This window comes from Spermophilus citellus, assembly GCF_964194105.1.
Source record: "Spermophilus citellus genome assembly, chromosome: 15".
NCBI lineage: Eukaryota > Metazoa > Chordata > Mammalia > Rodentia > Sciuridae > Spermophilus > Spermophilus citellus.
The window spans coordinates 42,203,831-42,221,390 of NC_138195.1; the positions used below are offsets into that span (position 1 = coordinate 42,203,831).

The 17,560-nt window shown below is 36.6% G+C and overlaps 1 protein-coding gene across 2 annotated transcripts in view; it reads right to left on the reverse strand.

The window, feature by feature from the left end:
* Nucleotides 1-331: 331 nt before the first annotated feature.
* The window catches only part of DNAJC12 (DnaJ heat shock protein family (Hsp40) member C12), a 42,125-nt gene continuing 24,896 nt past the window's right edge, over nucleotides 332-17,560 (reverse strand). The window contains exons 4-6 of one of the 2 annotated variants that reach the window (XM_081268843.1): nucleotides 9,155-9,359; nucleotides 5,212-5,280; nucleotides 332-750 (exon numbers count right to left, since the gene is read on the reverse strand). In XM_081268843.1, the coding sequence (XP_081124969.1) occupies nucleotides 656-750; nucleotides 5,212-5,280; nucleotides 9,155-9,359 (369 nt within the window). In that variant the 3' untranslated portion in view covers nucleotides 332-655. The remainder of the gene's footprint in view (nucleotides 751-5,211; nucleotides 5,281-9,154; nucleotides 9,360-17,560) is intronic. The other variant, XM_081268844.1, reaches the window with a different exon arrangement.

Here is a 17,560-nt window from a genome sequence, read left to right on the forward strand (position 1 = left end):
GATGCACGCCTGTAATCCCATTGACTCAGGAGGCTGAGACAGGAGAATCGAGAGTTCAAAGCCAGCCTCAGCAAAAATCGAGGCACTGAACAATTCAGTGAGACCCTGTCTCTAAATAAAATACAAAAGAGGACTGAGGATATGGCTCAGTGGTCGAGTGCTCCTGAGTTAAATCCCTGGTACCCCCCCAAAAAAAGAGAAAACATTTTTTGTACATCCAGCACTAATAGAGATCATGGTATATCAATGAAATATTTAAATACTGAGATTGACTTTCAAATAGAATTCTATAAATAGTATTAAAAGAAGAACACATAATAATACAACCTACTTGGATCTAAGAGCCATAATTTATTCAAATTTTGAAATAAATTAGTCTTCTAAAAATTTCTCACTGAACACATTTTGTATCTGGGGATATAGCATAGTGGTAAAGCGTGGGTTCAGTCCCCTAGACCATGGGTTCAATCACCTGCACCAAAAAAATACAAACAACAACAATAACAAAACACATTGTGAGAATGGGTTCAAAGATGGAGGAATCAGTCAGTCATAAGTGATTCATAAACGTGACATTGTTAAGATGTGAATGAAGACTGCATGTTGGCAGTACAGGCAACATCCTGCTCTCCCTCTTCTATGGAGCAAGGGCATTTCATATTTCATAGTTTCTGAACTTCCTCAGGAGTTCTGAGGGAGCATCCCCCGACCAGCGGAAACGAAGGTGGGGAAAGTTCACATCTGAGAAACCTTCAGAAGAGAGAAAAGCAATAGTTAAAATCAGAGTGAGGTAGGAAAAGAAAAAGGTAAAGACCATTTATCTATAATGGTAAACAGCAAGGAGATAAGATTTCACTGCAACATATGTAGGGTAAGAAGTCAGTATGAGTCATTAATATTTTACAGAAGCAGATTAACTTAAGCAGACTTTGAAATTCTTATGAACAGGAATTACAACATACATGTCTGAGGACCTCACATGCTTAAATGATTAATAATTATCCTCTCTAGTAATGGGAATCTAAACAAGTCACTTACAAAGATTAAACAAATTTCACACAACTTTCAAAAACTTTTCAAAAAGTGAAAGGTCAATGGTAAAGTATCCCTGGAAATATAAGCAATTGAATTCCAGGGTAATGAGATTTTTTTTTAATTTCAATAAACAACATTGTTGAAAACTGAAGAAAAGGTTATTGTCCTTCTCTACTGGAATAAGTATAAATTGATAAAACTCCTCAGGAAGGCCAGGCATGGTGGTGCACGTCTGTAATCCCATTGGCTCCAGAGGCTGAGACAGGAGAATCGCCAGTTCCAAACCAGCTTCAGCAACAGTGAGGTGCTAAGCAACTCAGTGAGACCCTGTCTCTAAATAAAATACAAAAAAGGGCTGGGGATGTGGCTCAGTGGTCAAGTACCTCTGAGTTCAATCCCTGTTACCAACAAACAAAAATCTTCAGGAAGGCAATTTGTCATTATTTATCAGACTTGTTAAGATGTATAAACTATTTGCCCAATAATTCTATTTCTAAAAATTCTACATCCTAAGGAAATAATAATGGATATCCCCAAAGGCTAAAATATAAGAATATTTATGATGATACCATTTATATTTTTTTTCCTGTACTAGCATTTGAACCCAGGGCATACACATGCTAGGCAAGTGTTATACCGCTAAGCTACATCCCAGCCCTATATTTTTTTTTAATTCAAGAAGCATTCAAAATCTTCAGCAATAGAAAGTTGATTAAAAGGCTTTAATATAGTCATTAACAATTTTTTTGAACCAGGGTCTTACACATGCTAAGCATGAGTTCTACCAATGAGCTATAACCCCAACCCTGACAATTGTTTAAAATATTTATTATCATAAACAAATTCTCGTGGAATATTTGTAAGTGACAGATAATTAGAAAACAGTTTATATGAGATGATCTCATTTTCTAATCCATTATTTACATAGGTATTAATGTAAAATTTTTTAAAACTCTAAAAGGGAAATGTTAACACCAAATATTATCAGTATTTCTCCCTGAATAGTTAGAATAGATGTAATTTTCATTTTTATAATATCTAAATTTATCTGGACTTTCTTATTTTCTTCAATAAAAAGTATGCTTTTGTGCCTTTTTTATGTTTATTGCTAATAAAAAACAAAAAAAAACAGTTTACAAGCCAGGCATTGGTGGCACACCTGTAATCCCAGTGACTCAGGAGGCTAAGCAAGAGGATCACAAGTTCACATCAAGGTTGAAAAACCTAGTGAGATCCTGTCTCAAAATTTTAAAAATAGGGCCTGCAATGAGGCTTGATTGTAGAACACTTGCCTAGCATGCATGAGGCCCTGGTAGTACCAATTTAAAAAAAAAAAAAGCAGTTTACAGAATAATGTGTCAAATATAGTTCTGTTGATATTTTAAAATATTGAGTCAGGAAAAAAATATACACAGAATAGTTTACAGTGTTTATATCAGGAAAAGAGGATTTGTGTGTATTTTTAAAACAATTATCTTACAAAATAAACCCAGATATCATTATCCTAAGTATTTGTATGAAGACATGAATGGTGTGAATATACAACCAGAGATGTGAAAAACTGTGCTCTATATATGTAATATGAATTGTAATGCATTCTGCTGTCATATATAACAAATTAGAATCAAAGACTTTTTAAAAATCCAAAGACTTTCCATTTGAGGAAAAAGCAAAAAGGAAATTATTTCTGACAACCTATAAGTCTCAAAAAACTCACAAAATATACATAGCATTATCTTATTAGTTTTAGGTATACAAATATAAATGAAAATAAAGCAAACTCTTGGGCTGGGGATGTGGCTCAAGCGGTAGCGCGCTCGCCTGGCATGCGTGCGGCCCGGGTTCAATCCTCAGCACCACATACCAACAAAGATGTTGTGTCCGCCAAGAACTAAAAAATAAATATTAAAAAATTCTCTCTCTCTCTCTCCTCTCTCACTTTCTCTAAAAAAAAAAAAAAAAACATGGTATCTTTTAAAAAAAAATAAAAAATAAATAAAGCAAACTCTTATAGATATTTTCTGGGTGATAAGATTACAAGTTACCAAAAAATTAGACAATAAGATAACAAATAACCCAATCAACAAATGGGCCAAGGACCTGAACAGACACTTCTCAGAGGAGGATATACAATCAATCAACAAGTACATGAAAAAATGCTCACCATCTCTAGCAGTCAGAGAAATGCAAATCAAAACCACCCTAAGATACCATCTCACTCCAGTAAGATTGGCAGCCACTATGAAGTCAAACAACAACAAGTGCTGGCGAGGATGTGGAGAAAAGGGTATACTTGTACATTGCTGGTGGGACTGCAAATTGGTGCGGCCAATTTGGAAAGCAGTTTGGAGATTCCTGGGAAAGATGGGAATGGAACCACCATTTGACCCTGCTATTGCCCTTCTCGGACTATTCCCTGAAGACCTTAAAAGAGCATGCTACAGGGATACTGCCACATCGATGTTCATAGCAGCACAATTCACAATAGCTAGACTGTGGAACCAACCCAGATGCCCTTCAATAGATGAATGGATAAAAAAAATGTGGCATCTATACACAATGGAGTACTATGCAGCAATAAAAAATGACAAAATCATAGAATTTGCAGGGAAATGGATGGCACTAGAGTAGATTATGCTTAGTGAAGCTAGCCAATCCCTAAAAAACAAATACCAAATGTCTTCTTTGATATAATGAGAGCAACTATGAACAGAGCAGGGAGGAAGAGCAGGAAGAAAAGATTAACATTAAACAGAGACATGAGATGGGAGGGAAAGGGAGAGAAAAGGGAAATTGCATGGAAATGAAGGGAGACCCTCATTGCTATACAAAATTACATATAAGAGGTTGTGAGGGGAATGGGAAAATAAACAAGGAGAGAAATGAATTACAGTAGATGGGGTAGAGAGAGAAGATGGGAGGGGAGGGGAGGGGAGGGGGGATAGTAGGGGATAGGAAAGGTAGCAGAATACAACAATTACTAATAGGGCATTATGTAAAATTGTGGATGTGTAACCGACGTGATTCTGCAATCTGCATTTGGGGTAAAATTGGGGGCTCATAACCCACTTCAATCTAATGTATGAAATATGATATGTCAAGAGCTTTGTAATGTTGTGAACAACCAATAAAAAAAAAAGATTACAAGTTACTATTTTTTTTCTCTTTGTTTGACCGTATTTTCTTCTACAGTAAACAAGTGTCATTTTTGTAGTTTTAGAAAGGCATAGTTTCAGGTTTAGGTTCCCCTAAAAATGACACACAGGCAAGAATTCAAACCAAAGTTAATAATGTGGGAATTGATTCTAGGACACCCTGGTAAGGAAATGGGAAAGGGAACCAAAACTGTAAACATTATCAAACAAGTTATTGCCCTAAATGACCAGAGCTGATCCCACTGGGGAATCCCGGGGAAACAATATAAAAAACCCTTAGAGTTATTCTAAATGAAGGATAAAGGAGCTGAGGAACTCAGCCTCCCAGTCCCATCCATTGCCTGATGGCTACATCCAAAGGGTGTTGATTCCCTGGCAGTTATTACTTGCTCATTTGCTGCCAGGCAGGCTCCATTGCTAGGGAAAGTCCTCTGGTGGTGTCAGTATTTGTGGTAGAGAGCATAGTGTTGGCAATGCCTGAGCAGGTAGGTACCCAGGGATATGGTGACATGCGAACAGCATCTGCGTTGAATTTTTTTGTTATCATTCCAGAATGTTACACGAAACTATTTGATTTTAGAATTGTAATTATCAAAAGACATATGCACAGCAAATTTTAAAAGAAAAAGTGAAATTGTCTTATACAACTTATACATGGTCTAACGCATGAAGAGTCAGAATGCAATGGGGACTATTGGTGGCTGTTCATCATGGAATAAGCATCATAAGGAAAACTTAAAGGTAAATATAAAGCACTGCTTGCAGATATTAACAAACATGCTGAAAAGTAATATATGAGAAGCCACTTAAGGTTTGATAAAGCTGATATAATAATTTCTTAAATGCTGATATTATAAAAATTTACACTGCAGCATAATGAAATTATAAATAATCATACAACTGCACTTTTATACATAAAACTCCAACTCCAAGGCTCTGAAGAACCAATAATCTCTTAAACCAATAAGAGATTAAGAAAATACTGGGGCTGGGGATGTGACTCAAGCGGTAGCACACTCGCCTGGCATGCGTGCGGCCCAGGTTCGATCCTCAGCTCCACGAACAAACAAAGATGTGTGTCCGCTGAAAACTAAAAAAATAAATATTAAAAAATTTTCTAAAAAAATTTAAAAAAAAAAAAAAGAAAATACTGATAGAGCTGGGGTTGTGGCTCAGTGTAGAGCACTTGCCTAGCATGTGTGAGGCACTGGGTTCAAGTCTCAGCATCACATGTAAGTAAATAAATGAAATAAAGGTCTATCAACAACTAAAAGAAATTAAGAAAAAAAAAGAAAATACTGATAAATGCAGCCTTTGGCAGAATTTCATCATTCTTCTCCAACAACAACTTCTCAGAACAATGATCCTTATCCTCTCCATTTTGTTCTTCAACCACAATAAGTATATATACTTCACAATATGAGGACATCAAAACTGTCCTCATAATTTGTTATGAGTAAATTATCATATATCTACACCGTGGAATATTATCAGCTGTTAAGAAGAGCAAATCCATTAGGGACATAAGGATCTAAGAAAAAGTCCCATAATGATAAGAGCTAACACTAATAATGGCACTTACCAAGTGCTTGGCACTATTCTAAATACTTTACATATATTAAATTTGTCACTCCTCAAGAAAACCTTACAAGGTAAACACTAATATTTCAACCATTATATTGATAAGAAAACTCAGACAGTGAGGGGTTAACCAGTTTCCCCAAGGTCATACAACTCATCAGTGGGAAACTGGGATCTAGTTCCAAAGTCTGCACTTCTGAACACTGTGCAATATAAACACTCATACAAAGTATGACACCTTCTTTATTTTTAAAAATTTTATAAAAGTGCATGTACTTGGGCTGGGGATGTGGCTCAAGCGGTAGCGCGCTCGCCTGGCATGCGTGAGGCCCGGGTTCGATCCTTAGCACCACATACCAACAAAGATGTTGTGTCCGCCGAGAACTAAAAAATAAATATTAAAAATTCTCTCTCTCTCTCTCTCTCTCTCTCTCTCTCTCTCTCTCTCTCTCTCTCTCTCTCCCCTCTCTCACTCTCTCTTTAAAAAAAAAAATAAATAAAATAATTAATTTATAAAAAAAAAAAAAAAAAAAGTGCATGTACTTACATACACTTGTATTAGCATAGAAAACAGTGTAGGAGACATGCCTGAGCATCCACATCAGTTACTTCAGGATGTAGAAGCGGAGGAAGTCAGCAGACTGGGGGAAACTCGAAGTTATTACTTATCGGTGATTCTTTGAACTTTTTACAATAGGCTTATATTACTTGATTTTTTAAAAAAAGAAAATTTCCTAGAATTCTTGAGAGAGACTCAAGTGGTTCCTCAGCATCATGCTTGAGTTTCCTGAAATGTCCAACCTCCTCACCCCATTCTGGTGGGTAAATGCAGTCTAAGTCTGAATCTGAAATGGAAAGATCCAGGGCTTCTGGATGCACAAAATTGAACATTACAGGTCTGAAAGAAAAGATATTTGTTCATTTGTTTCTCTATGTGTATGCGGGAAGGTGGTATGTTTGTATACATGTGCTTGCTTAAAACACAGGTTTATGGGCTGGGGTTGTGGCTCAGTGGTGGAGCACTCACCTGGCATGTGAGGCCCTGGGTTCCATCCTCAGCACCACATAAGAATAAATAAATTAAATAAAGGTATTGTGTCCATCTACAACTAAAAAGTTTTTTTAAAAACACAGGTTTGTGAAATCAGGTTCTGCTTTGATCAAGTTTGTTATATTATAACTATATTATAACTATTTCTAATTGTGAGATTGATGCAATCAACATGCCTATTTTACAGAGATCTCTTGATAACAAGCTGAGAAACCTGAATCAAACGCAAAGAATCCTCATTTCAGCAAGTACAGAGAATGTAAAAGTTCTCCCAAAGAAAAATTTAAAGTAACTATTTCTGGAAATATTATCATTTACCACAAGCTATTTAATTATTTCTTTTTATACCAGTCAGTATTCAAAGATTCAAGAGTGTTCAAGAATCTTCTGCTTAAAGGCTTTTTTTTTTTTTTTTTTTTTTTTGGTACCGGGTTGAACTCAGGGGTACTTGACCACTGAGCCACATCCCCAGCCCCATTTTTAATTTTAGTTAGAGACAGGATCTCACTGAGTTGCTTAGCACCTCTCTTTTGCTGAGGCTGGCTTTGAACTCTCGGTCCTCCTGCCTCAGCCTCCCAAGCCACTGGCATTACAGACGTGTGCCACCGCACCTGGCTTAAAGGCCAAATTTTAATGGGATATTGCATCATAACCCGGAGAATCAACATGTAAGGATTTGAGATAATTACAGTGTGTGTGTATATAACATACCTAAAATAGTTAATACAGTTGGATGGCTAGATAGACAAAGACACAATAATGATAGTTAACATTTACTCAAAGCCTATAATAGGCAAATCACTGTGCATAGATCTCCCCCATTTAATCTCCATGGTAACTTCATGAGAAGGTATTTTTTTAATTGATTTTATTTTTTTAAATACATGACAGTGGAATGCATTACAATTCTTATTACACATAAAGAGCACAATTTTTCATCTCTCTGTATAGTATGTTCACACCAATTCATTTCTTCATACATGTACTTTGGATAGTGATGTCTATCACATTCCACCATCCTTGCTAAACCCCTGCCCTCTCCCTTCCCCTCCCACCCCTCTGCCCTATCTAGAGCTTGTCTGTTCCTCCCATGCTCCCCCTCCCTACCCCGTTATGGGTCAGTCAACTTATATCAGAGAACATTCAGAGTTTGTTTTGGGGGGATTGGCTAACTTCACCTAGCATTATTTCATGAGAAGGTATTATTATAATTCCTTTTTATAGATGAGGAAACTGAGGTCTAGGGAAATTAAATTTCTTTTGCCAGGAAATACAGTTAATAGACTGTGAGCTCAGATACCGCAGCTTGGGAGCAGCAGTTAAATTTCTGCAATACCTTGCTTCAGTGGCTCTATAAGTGATTTGTACTGGTTATAGGACTACTTAGAAATGAGGTATCATCTCAGAATAGTGCAGTGCCTTGGAATACAGACTCTGAAGCCAATCTACCTTGGTTCAAACCCCTTTCACATACAAGCTGTATAGTCTTGAGCAAATTACTCAACTTCTCTGGGCTTGTTCTCTCATAGAAATGAGACACTAAATGTAGGGAGACCCTCATTGCTATACAAAATTACATATAAGAGGCTGGGTGGGGAATGGGAAAATAAATAAGGAGGGAGATGGATTACAGTAGATGGGGTAGAGAGAGTAAAAGGGAGGGGAGGGGAGGGGGGATAGTGGGGGATAGGAAAGGGAGCAGAGTACAACAATTACCAATAGGGCATTATGTAAAATTGTGGATGTGTAACCGATGTGACTCTGCAATCTGCATTTGGGGTAAAATTGGGAGTTCATAACCCACTTCAGTCTAATGTATGAAGTATGATATGTCAAGAGCTTTGTAACGTTGTGAACAACCAATAAAAAAAAAAAAATCTCACAACAGCCCTATGAGCAAAGACTATTACTTCCTTATTAAAAAAAAAAAAGAAAAGAAAAAAAGAAATGAGACACTAATAATAGCACAAGGCTCCCAAATTTGTAGTGAGGATTAGTAAGTTAATACATGCAAACTAAAATTAAATGAGATGATGATATAAAGTAATATATGTATATATAAAGAATGTTCCTGCACATAGTGAACATGCAATAAATGTTAGCTAGTGTTATTTCATTAAAGCAAAAGACACTATGAGAAAGTCTCCTTTGGAGGAATTTATGTACTTTCCACTTTATGTATCAATGCTAAGTATCTTTTGAGATACTAAACCAATCCTTAAGTTTGGAACTACTGTACGGATTGGAAACGGTTTAGAATAAATGCAATGTAAACCAAGCTCTCCAGTTTCAGACCTACTATGTTCTGCAAAGATATAATGATAGGACTTACTTGGAGACTCTGGATTTTGTGGAGAGTTTGACTTCTCCAGGGACTCGGGTGCTTTTTGCTTCATTTTCTCTGTGGTTGAACCCAGTTCCTCTTTCTTTATTTCTCTTTGCTCACTCCATTCTTCATTTTTAGTCTTGCTGATCTGAGTCTGCTCAGATTCTTCCAGCATCAGGTCTTTTTTACTTTTGACAGCCCAATGCATTGACTAAATTAATTAAAAGCAGACACATAAATAATAAGTCAATATCATATGGCTTTCTATATTTAAAGTTCAATATGTATAACACCTGACCTACTATTATAGTACCAATTAACAGAACAAATTGACTTGACCCAATAAACCAGATATTCATGATTAATCCAGATACTAATTAATCCCCAAATAATAATTGAGTGATTCCTGCTAGTTTGAAGAGTAACAATACAAGAAGTCATATCATGATACACAGCAAAGCCACCAACACTAGAGTGATTCAATCAACAATTCAATACAACAATTGTGTACACACAATTGTAATCCCAGCTACTAGGAAGGCTGAGACAGAGGATCACAAGTTCAGGTCAGCCTGGTCAACTTAGACACTATCTCAAAATCAAAATAAAAAGGGCTAAAGATGTAGCTCAGTGGTAGATACTCCTGGGTTCAATTCCCAGCATCATTAAATAATAATAATGAAGTGTCCCTCAGAAAATTAAACACAGAATTACTATATGACCCAGCAATTCCATTCATAGGTATAGAACCAAAATAATTGAAAACAGATGTTCAAAAAAAAATTTGTACACAAACGTGCATAGGAGCACTATTCACAGTAGGCAAAAGATGGAGACAACCCAAATGTTCATCGAATGAAGAGTAGATAAACAAAAATGGTGGTATACACACAAAATAAAATATTAGTCATAAAATGGAATGAAGTACTAATATGTGCTATAATGTGGATGAGCTCTGAGAACATACTAAGTGAAAGCCATATCAAAAAAGGTCCCTATTGTATGATTCTACTTATATGAAATATTCAGAACAGACTAACTTATAGAGACAGAAAGCACGTTAGTAGTTATCAGGGACTGGAAGGAAAGGAAAATAGGAAGCTAATAGATTTCCTTTTGGGGTAATGAAAAAGTTTTGTTAACTAGAAAGTGGCAATGGATGAACGACATTGTAGACATAGTTAATGCACTGGAATTGTATACTTTAAAATGATTAAAATGGTCAATTTTATGTTATGTATATTTTACTAAAAAAATGAAAAGAGAAAGAATAGAGCCAAGACAGAGATTCAATTAACTACTATTGTAACTACTACTATTGTACCTACTTGCTGGGGTTTAATGTGTCCTCCAAATTTCATATGTTGGAAACTTTTTTTTTTTTGTACCAAGGATTGAACTCAGAGGTGCTTAACCACTGAGCCCTATCCCCAGCTCTTTTTTATATTTTATTTAGAGACAGAGTCTTCCTGAGTTGCTTAGGGCCTCTCTATATTGCTGAGTCTGGATTTGAACTCAGGATCCTCCTGCCGCAGACTCCCAAATTGCTGGGATTACAGGCATGTGCCACTGCGCCTGGCAATATGTTGGTAACTTAATCCCCAGTGCAATGGTGTTAAGAGATGGGACCAGCAAGAGGTAATTAGGCAAAGCCTTCATGAATGGATTAACATTGTTATCTCAAGAGTAGGTTTGTTATGAAAGCAAGTGGGTCTCCCTCTTGCGTTCTCATTCTCTCTTGCCCTTCTACTTCTGCCATGGGATAATACAGCAAGCAGACCCTCTCCAGGGTAAGCCTCAGGACCTTGAACTTCCTAGCCTTCAGAACTGCACAAAATAAAAATTTATTCTGAATAAATGGCCCAATCTCATATATTCTTTTTTTTTAGAGAGAGAGAGAGAGAGAGAGAGAGAGAGAGAGAGAGAATTTTTAATATTTATTTTTTAGTTCTCGGCGGACACAACATCTTTGTTTGTATGTGGTGCTGAGGATCGAACCCGGGCCCCACGCATGCCAGGCGAGCGCGCTACCGCTTGAGCCACATCCCCAGCCCCCAATCTCAGATATTCTACTAAGAAGCATCATGGAATGTACTAAGAGACACTGCTATTGCCACGTGTACTATTGTGATCCTCCCACCTAGCCATGATCAATGCAGATTTGGCAAATATTAAAATTCTGGATTATACATCTCTTTTTAATAAAATTCATGACAGAAAGCAGGATTTTAATCAATGTTTACTATGAACAGTGATCCTAATTTTAAGTGGGTTTACTTTAGGTGAAATTTTTTTTCAAGTCCAGCTATCCTCAGATAACAAAAACTTCTTAAATACATTTCCATTTGTTTTCTTAAAAGGATGATGTAAAAGTGTTTATGTACATTACATGGAAGATTTCTGAAAGGAAGCACAAGGAATTACAAGGGGGGCTATTTCTGGGAGAGGGGAGTAGAACTGGGCCTGGAATAAGAGAAGACTCATTTTTTTAATTAAATATCTTATTATACTATTCTGACTTTTTAACAATGGCATGTTAATTTTATTATATTTTAAATTTATAAACTAAAAAATCAGGATCTATACATCAGCAGTGTTGGGCATTGTCCATTGGCTTCCAGTATAACTTTTATACTTTTAGACAGAAGGAAGCAAACCCTAGAAAACTGTCCCTAGAAACCTGATATCCTAACATTGTATTCAATATACTTGGTGGTGGTTCTTTGCTCAGTGATTTAATTATGTAATTGATCTACATAGCTCTGGCTGCTTTTGGTGAGTTGTTGAGGAAGAGAAATCAAAAATGAGTCTTCTGATAGAAAATTTTGCTAGGTCAGGTACTAAGAAATGAAAGTATGAAGCAGAGGTATTTTATATATGTCCTTTTGTACCTTTTACATTTTTTGTCCTACATGTGCATTTCCTATTAAAATATTTTAAATTTGGGGACTGGGAGTGTAGCTCAGTGATAAAGTATTTACCTAATATGTATAAGGATTGATCCTTGACACTGAAAAAATTTTAAAAATTTCAAGTTTCTTATTTTAAGAATATGTCAAGTAAAATAATTAGCCCTAGCATACACCAAAATAATGAGCTTTGCTGATTCTTGAAAAATCATTTGAATATAGCAGGAAGCTATTCCTGGCCTAGCACGCTACCTTTGTTTACTACCAGAGTGGCTAGGATTACAGGCGTGCATCACCGCGCACCTCCAATACTTATTGAATAAACTCAAAAGTTGTAACATTTAAAAACTGTGCCACAGGGCTGGGGATGTGGTTCAAGCGGTAGTGTGCTTGCCTGGCATGCGTGCAGCCCAGGTTCAATCCTCAGCACCACATACAAACAAAGATGTTGTGTCCGCCGAAAACTAAAAAATAAATAAATAAATATTAAAAATCTCTCTCTCTCTCTCTCTCTCTCTCTCTCTCTCTCTCTCTCTCTCTCTTTAAAATAAATAAATAAATAAATAAAAACTGTGCCACAGACCACAGAAGGAGCTGTCTCCTCTGATGTCCCCTGACATGAGGGGCATCTTGCTTTTCATCTTGGTGTACTTATTTCCTGGAAAGTATGAGCCACCTTTTAATAAGGGCTTGACAGATACCACAATTTCTTATCACTTGTCTCAGGACTAGTACTAGCCTTACAAGTAGGAGCCATAATGACCTCATCAAAAAGAAAGGGTAAGTACAAAAGGGTAAAATGCCTTCTTGGAGTCTTTTAATTCTGTTTTTATTTGTTTTTATAAATTTGGAGTTTATGATGTGATAATGATGTGATATTAATGAAACAGGATAAAATCATCATAAATAGCATGATCTCAACAACTTTACAAGATAGATGAAGGGCAAGGGATGTTAGTTCAGTGGTAGAGCACTTGCCTAGTATGTGTGGGGCCCTGGGTTCAATCCCCAGCACCACACACACACATACACACACACACGCCCGCAATAGATGAATATATTCAAATATAGACAGAAATAGATATGCAGATACATATGCATATAATATGAATATAGATAAAATATATAGATAGATTAAAGAACAATATATCATTCCATACAACTTCAAACCATAAGTATATTCAAACCTTCTATCCTAATCCAGTCAAATAAGTCATTTATTCACTTCAGCTTATCTCTTCTTAACTCTAAGGAAGAATCACCCTGAATTCTTTTCCCCATATAAATTCAATCCAAGACTAATCAATGCCAAGATCCAAGATCCAAGAACCACTTATAAAATAGTCATTGCCATTATTCAGTGTAATCAACTCTCACACTCAAAGGGGGGAAAAATGGAAGGAAATGCACCAAAAGGTTAACTGGTGGGCTGGGGTTAGGGCTCAGTGGCAGAGCAGTTGCCTTGCATGTTTGAAGCACTGGGTTCAATTCTCAGCACCGCATATAAATAAATGAACAAAATAAAGGTCAATCAACATCTAAAAAAAATTTTTTTTAAAGGTTAACTGGGAGGCAGTGGCTGTGGCTCAGTGGCAGAGCACTTGCCTGGCATGTGTGAGGCACTGGGTTCAATCCTTAGCACCACATAAAAATAAACAAATAAAATAAAGGCATTCTGATCATTCACAAAAAAATTTTAAATTAAAAAAATAAAATGTTGGGGCTGGGATTGTGGCTCAGTGGTAGAACACTCGCCTAGCACTGGTGAGACCCGGGTTCGATCCTCAGCATCACATAAAAATAAAGGCATTATGTTGTGTCCATCTACACCTAAAAATATAATAAATATGTATTTAAAAAAATAATAAAAATAAAATGTTAACTGGGGTTATGCCTGCATAGCAGGATTGTAAGTTTATTTATTTTATTTTAGCATTTTCCAAACTTTATGTGAGAATAATATATACATATATGGATATACAAACATATACATATATATAATTAGAAGAAAACTAGATTTGAAAATCAAGATGTGTAATTATAATTGTAAAAAGGAGGAAGCCACTGGATGCCAACAGTATGTGTTGGGATGGTTACCAAGTAAACACTTCACAACCAGTGCTAACTTGTAAATGCAGATATTATGCATTTCTCTGTAGGTTTGATTTCAAAAGCAAAGTTTATTTTAAAGAAATAATGGCCTCAACCAATGTTAAAAAAAAAAAGAGTCACTTGGCTTTGGTGTTTTGGATTTGTTATTGGGTTGCTTTGGTTTTTTTCATGTGCATTGAATAGAAAAAGCCGACCAGTGGCTTCCTCTGAAAGAGGGGAAAGGATATTAGACAGGTTATTGAAAAACAGAGAATAAGAAATTGAAGCACTCAGGGCACAGACAGCTGGAAATGTGATCTGTAAGTATCATAAGTTGGCCAAGTGGCCTGTACATGATGTTTCTCTCTTAAAATCAAAATGCCTGTGGTCTGTAATGACTCACTTATAATAAGTGATTTGAAAGTCCTCAGTAAAAAGGTATTATGAGACTTGTCTTCTTCCCTTTACAAGTAAGATAGATTAAAATATTTTATCATCAGATTCCTGTGTCTTCTAATCCCAATTATAGAAATATGTGAAAAATATCCAAACTATATCTAACCTCATTTACAAGTGCTTCTGGTGCTTTTTGTACAATCAGGGATGAATGCAAGAGTGATGCTAAGCAGCCTGGGCTATTGGAACAGATAGCCTGCAAATCACTCATTTCTGCACGTAAAGTGTATTTCTCAGCTCCACTAGGGTATCGGATGGACATAACAACATTATGGTGGGATGTGCGTACTGGGGATTAAACCCAGAGGTGCTTCACCACTGAGCTACATCCCCAGATTTTTTTTTTTTTAAGATAGGGTCTCACTGTGTTGCTTAGGGCCTTGCTAAATTGCTGAGGCTGGCCTCAAACTTCTGATCCTCCTGTCTTAGCCTCCCAAGATGCTAGGATTATAGCTGTGTACGACTGCACCCAGCTAGAATGATTCATTTAAATAGAATGAGCGTCAATAAAAATATTAAATGAAAGCAATTGATAGAGACTTAAAAAGAGTAAAAGAAGAAGAGTCTGGGGCTGGGAATGTGGCTCAAGAGGTGAGGCGTTTGCCTGGCATGCGTGCAGCCGGAGTTCAATCCTCAGCACCACATACAAGGATGTTGTGTCCGCCAAAAACTAAGAAATAAATATTTTAAAAGCTCTCTCTCTCTCTCTCTCTCTCTCTCTCTCTCTCTCTCTCTCTCTCTCTATCTCTCTTTGAAAAAAAAAAAGAAGAAGAGTCTGTACAGCAAAATAATTAAATGGACAAGGCTGAGAGTCAGTGTATGCATGGAATGAACTAACATAAAACCGAAACCAAGCCTATGGGCAAAGGTCACCAGTCCTGAGATATGAAAAACTGGTCTGATATGTTGTTATTCTGCCTTCAAAATTAACTTGTTCACCGGTTTTCCTTAATGAAACTATCTATCTCCTCCTCCCCTTTCTTTCCCCCTCCCTCCCTCTCATTTTCTCACACTCTAGACCTTGGTCAACACTGGCAAATAAAATTTTAACCTACATGCCATTAAACACTGGGACAAATAGAAAAAAGAAACAATTGACTTAGATATGTCATAGCTCAGCTGAATAACTGTACAAAATTGGTTATTTTTTTTTTCCTGGATCACTTTGAGTGAATTTTTTACTTGCTTGGTGATTCCTGACCTGCTTTTGGAAAACATCCAATTAGGACAGATTGCCTGTTGAACAGGCCCAGAAGGTGTTGAATTGCACACTGTTTCCCATCTGGCTGGAGAAACTATTGCCATGTGGACATAGTAGGAAGCTTCCCTGGTAGTCTGTGGCCAACTGGACTCATCCCAAAGACACCTCACCCAGCTGAGAACCCAGAAACAATCAATAGACAAATAGGTCGGTGTGAAGGTGACAGGAAGCCCCAAAAAGCCCTCCCAGAAGCAATCAATTTGTCAAATGATCAGTTCACCAAAATGTGTTTCTAATAGCTTCTATAAAATTTATAGCAATTGATGTGGCATGGAACAATTTTAACAGTTTATGAGAATTTTTCTCAGAGCTTTATTTTGATTGTGGCTTCACTACAGTCATTCACTAGCAGCCTTCCTAAAGCCAATCTGCCATCTATTTTGGAGCAAGAGAGAAAAAGAGCTATCCATATCCTGAATGACAAAGATGAAATTCTCTAAATTTCTGAGTTACAAAATCTGTTTTCAAGTTCCCAGGGTCCCAAAGGCCTAGATTACTCAAACTCTCACCCTGAACCCTGTTTAAAACCAACTCCATATATCTCCATTTAAATTTCAAACATATTAATTGATCTAGGTGAATTCTTAAAATATTTTTTACAAATGAAATTATCAGGAGGAACTTCTAGAAAAGGAAAAGAGAAATAAATGGCTAGTGAAGTGCCAGAGACTTGGAATATAGGAGGGATAGTAGTTACAGTTTTATCACTTGTGGGTAGTGGAAGTTCGTCACACCTATGGCTCATTTGAGGCATTCTTCCGAAGGAGAGAACTGAGACATGATCCTGTGTGTTATGCTGCAAAAAAATACCTTGGAATTTGTCCTACATTGTAGGTGTGAGGACAAATATTGCTTTCAACCAATGCTTTTCCTTCCACAGTGATTATCCTGCTTAAATAAAAGGCAGTTAACACAAGATTGACCACCAGAGGAAAGACATTTTATGAGATTTAACAATCTATAATATGTACAGGGCAAGTCATCTGAAATTCAAATCCTAAAGTTATAACTATTTTATTGTCAGAATGGCATAAGTAAAGCCTATAAACTAAAACCCTAATGATAATGTTTATCTACAAAAGGATAGACAAAGTTCTATTAGGTGCTGAACAATTGATAATCATTATTTATTAATTTCTCCAGAGTATGAATGTAAAAGGATAAACAAATGAAATACACACAGAGAAAAAGCAACAATTAAAATGTGACAGAGATTCTAGCGAGCTGGGGGTGTAGCTCAGTAGTAGCATGTTTGCCTAACATGTACAAAGCCCTGAGTTTGATCCTCAGCACCAGAGAGAGACCATATCTATAGTTCCAGTACTAAGGATGCAGAGGTAGGAGAATCATTTCAGCCTGGGTGTACAAGACCAGTCTCAACAACAATAAAAAATTTACAGAAAGAGATGAGGCTCTCCATGCATCAATCACTCCTAAACTTTTAGGGTTAGAACAAAAAGAAAATTACAGAAAGCCTATTGAGTGATGTACAGATAGTTGAATTAATTAAGTTTTTAAAGTGGTTGTAGCCATTTGCATGTGTTTTGGTTAGATATTAAGTGCCCCCCTGCAAAGCTCGTGTGTGAATGATTCAAGAAAGTTTAGAGGTGAAATGATTGGATTATGAGAGCTTTAATCCAATCAGTGAATTAATCTCCTCATGGGGATTAGCTGGGTAGAATTAAAGGCAGGTAG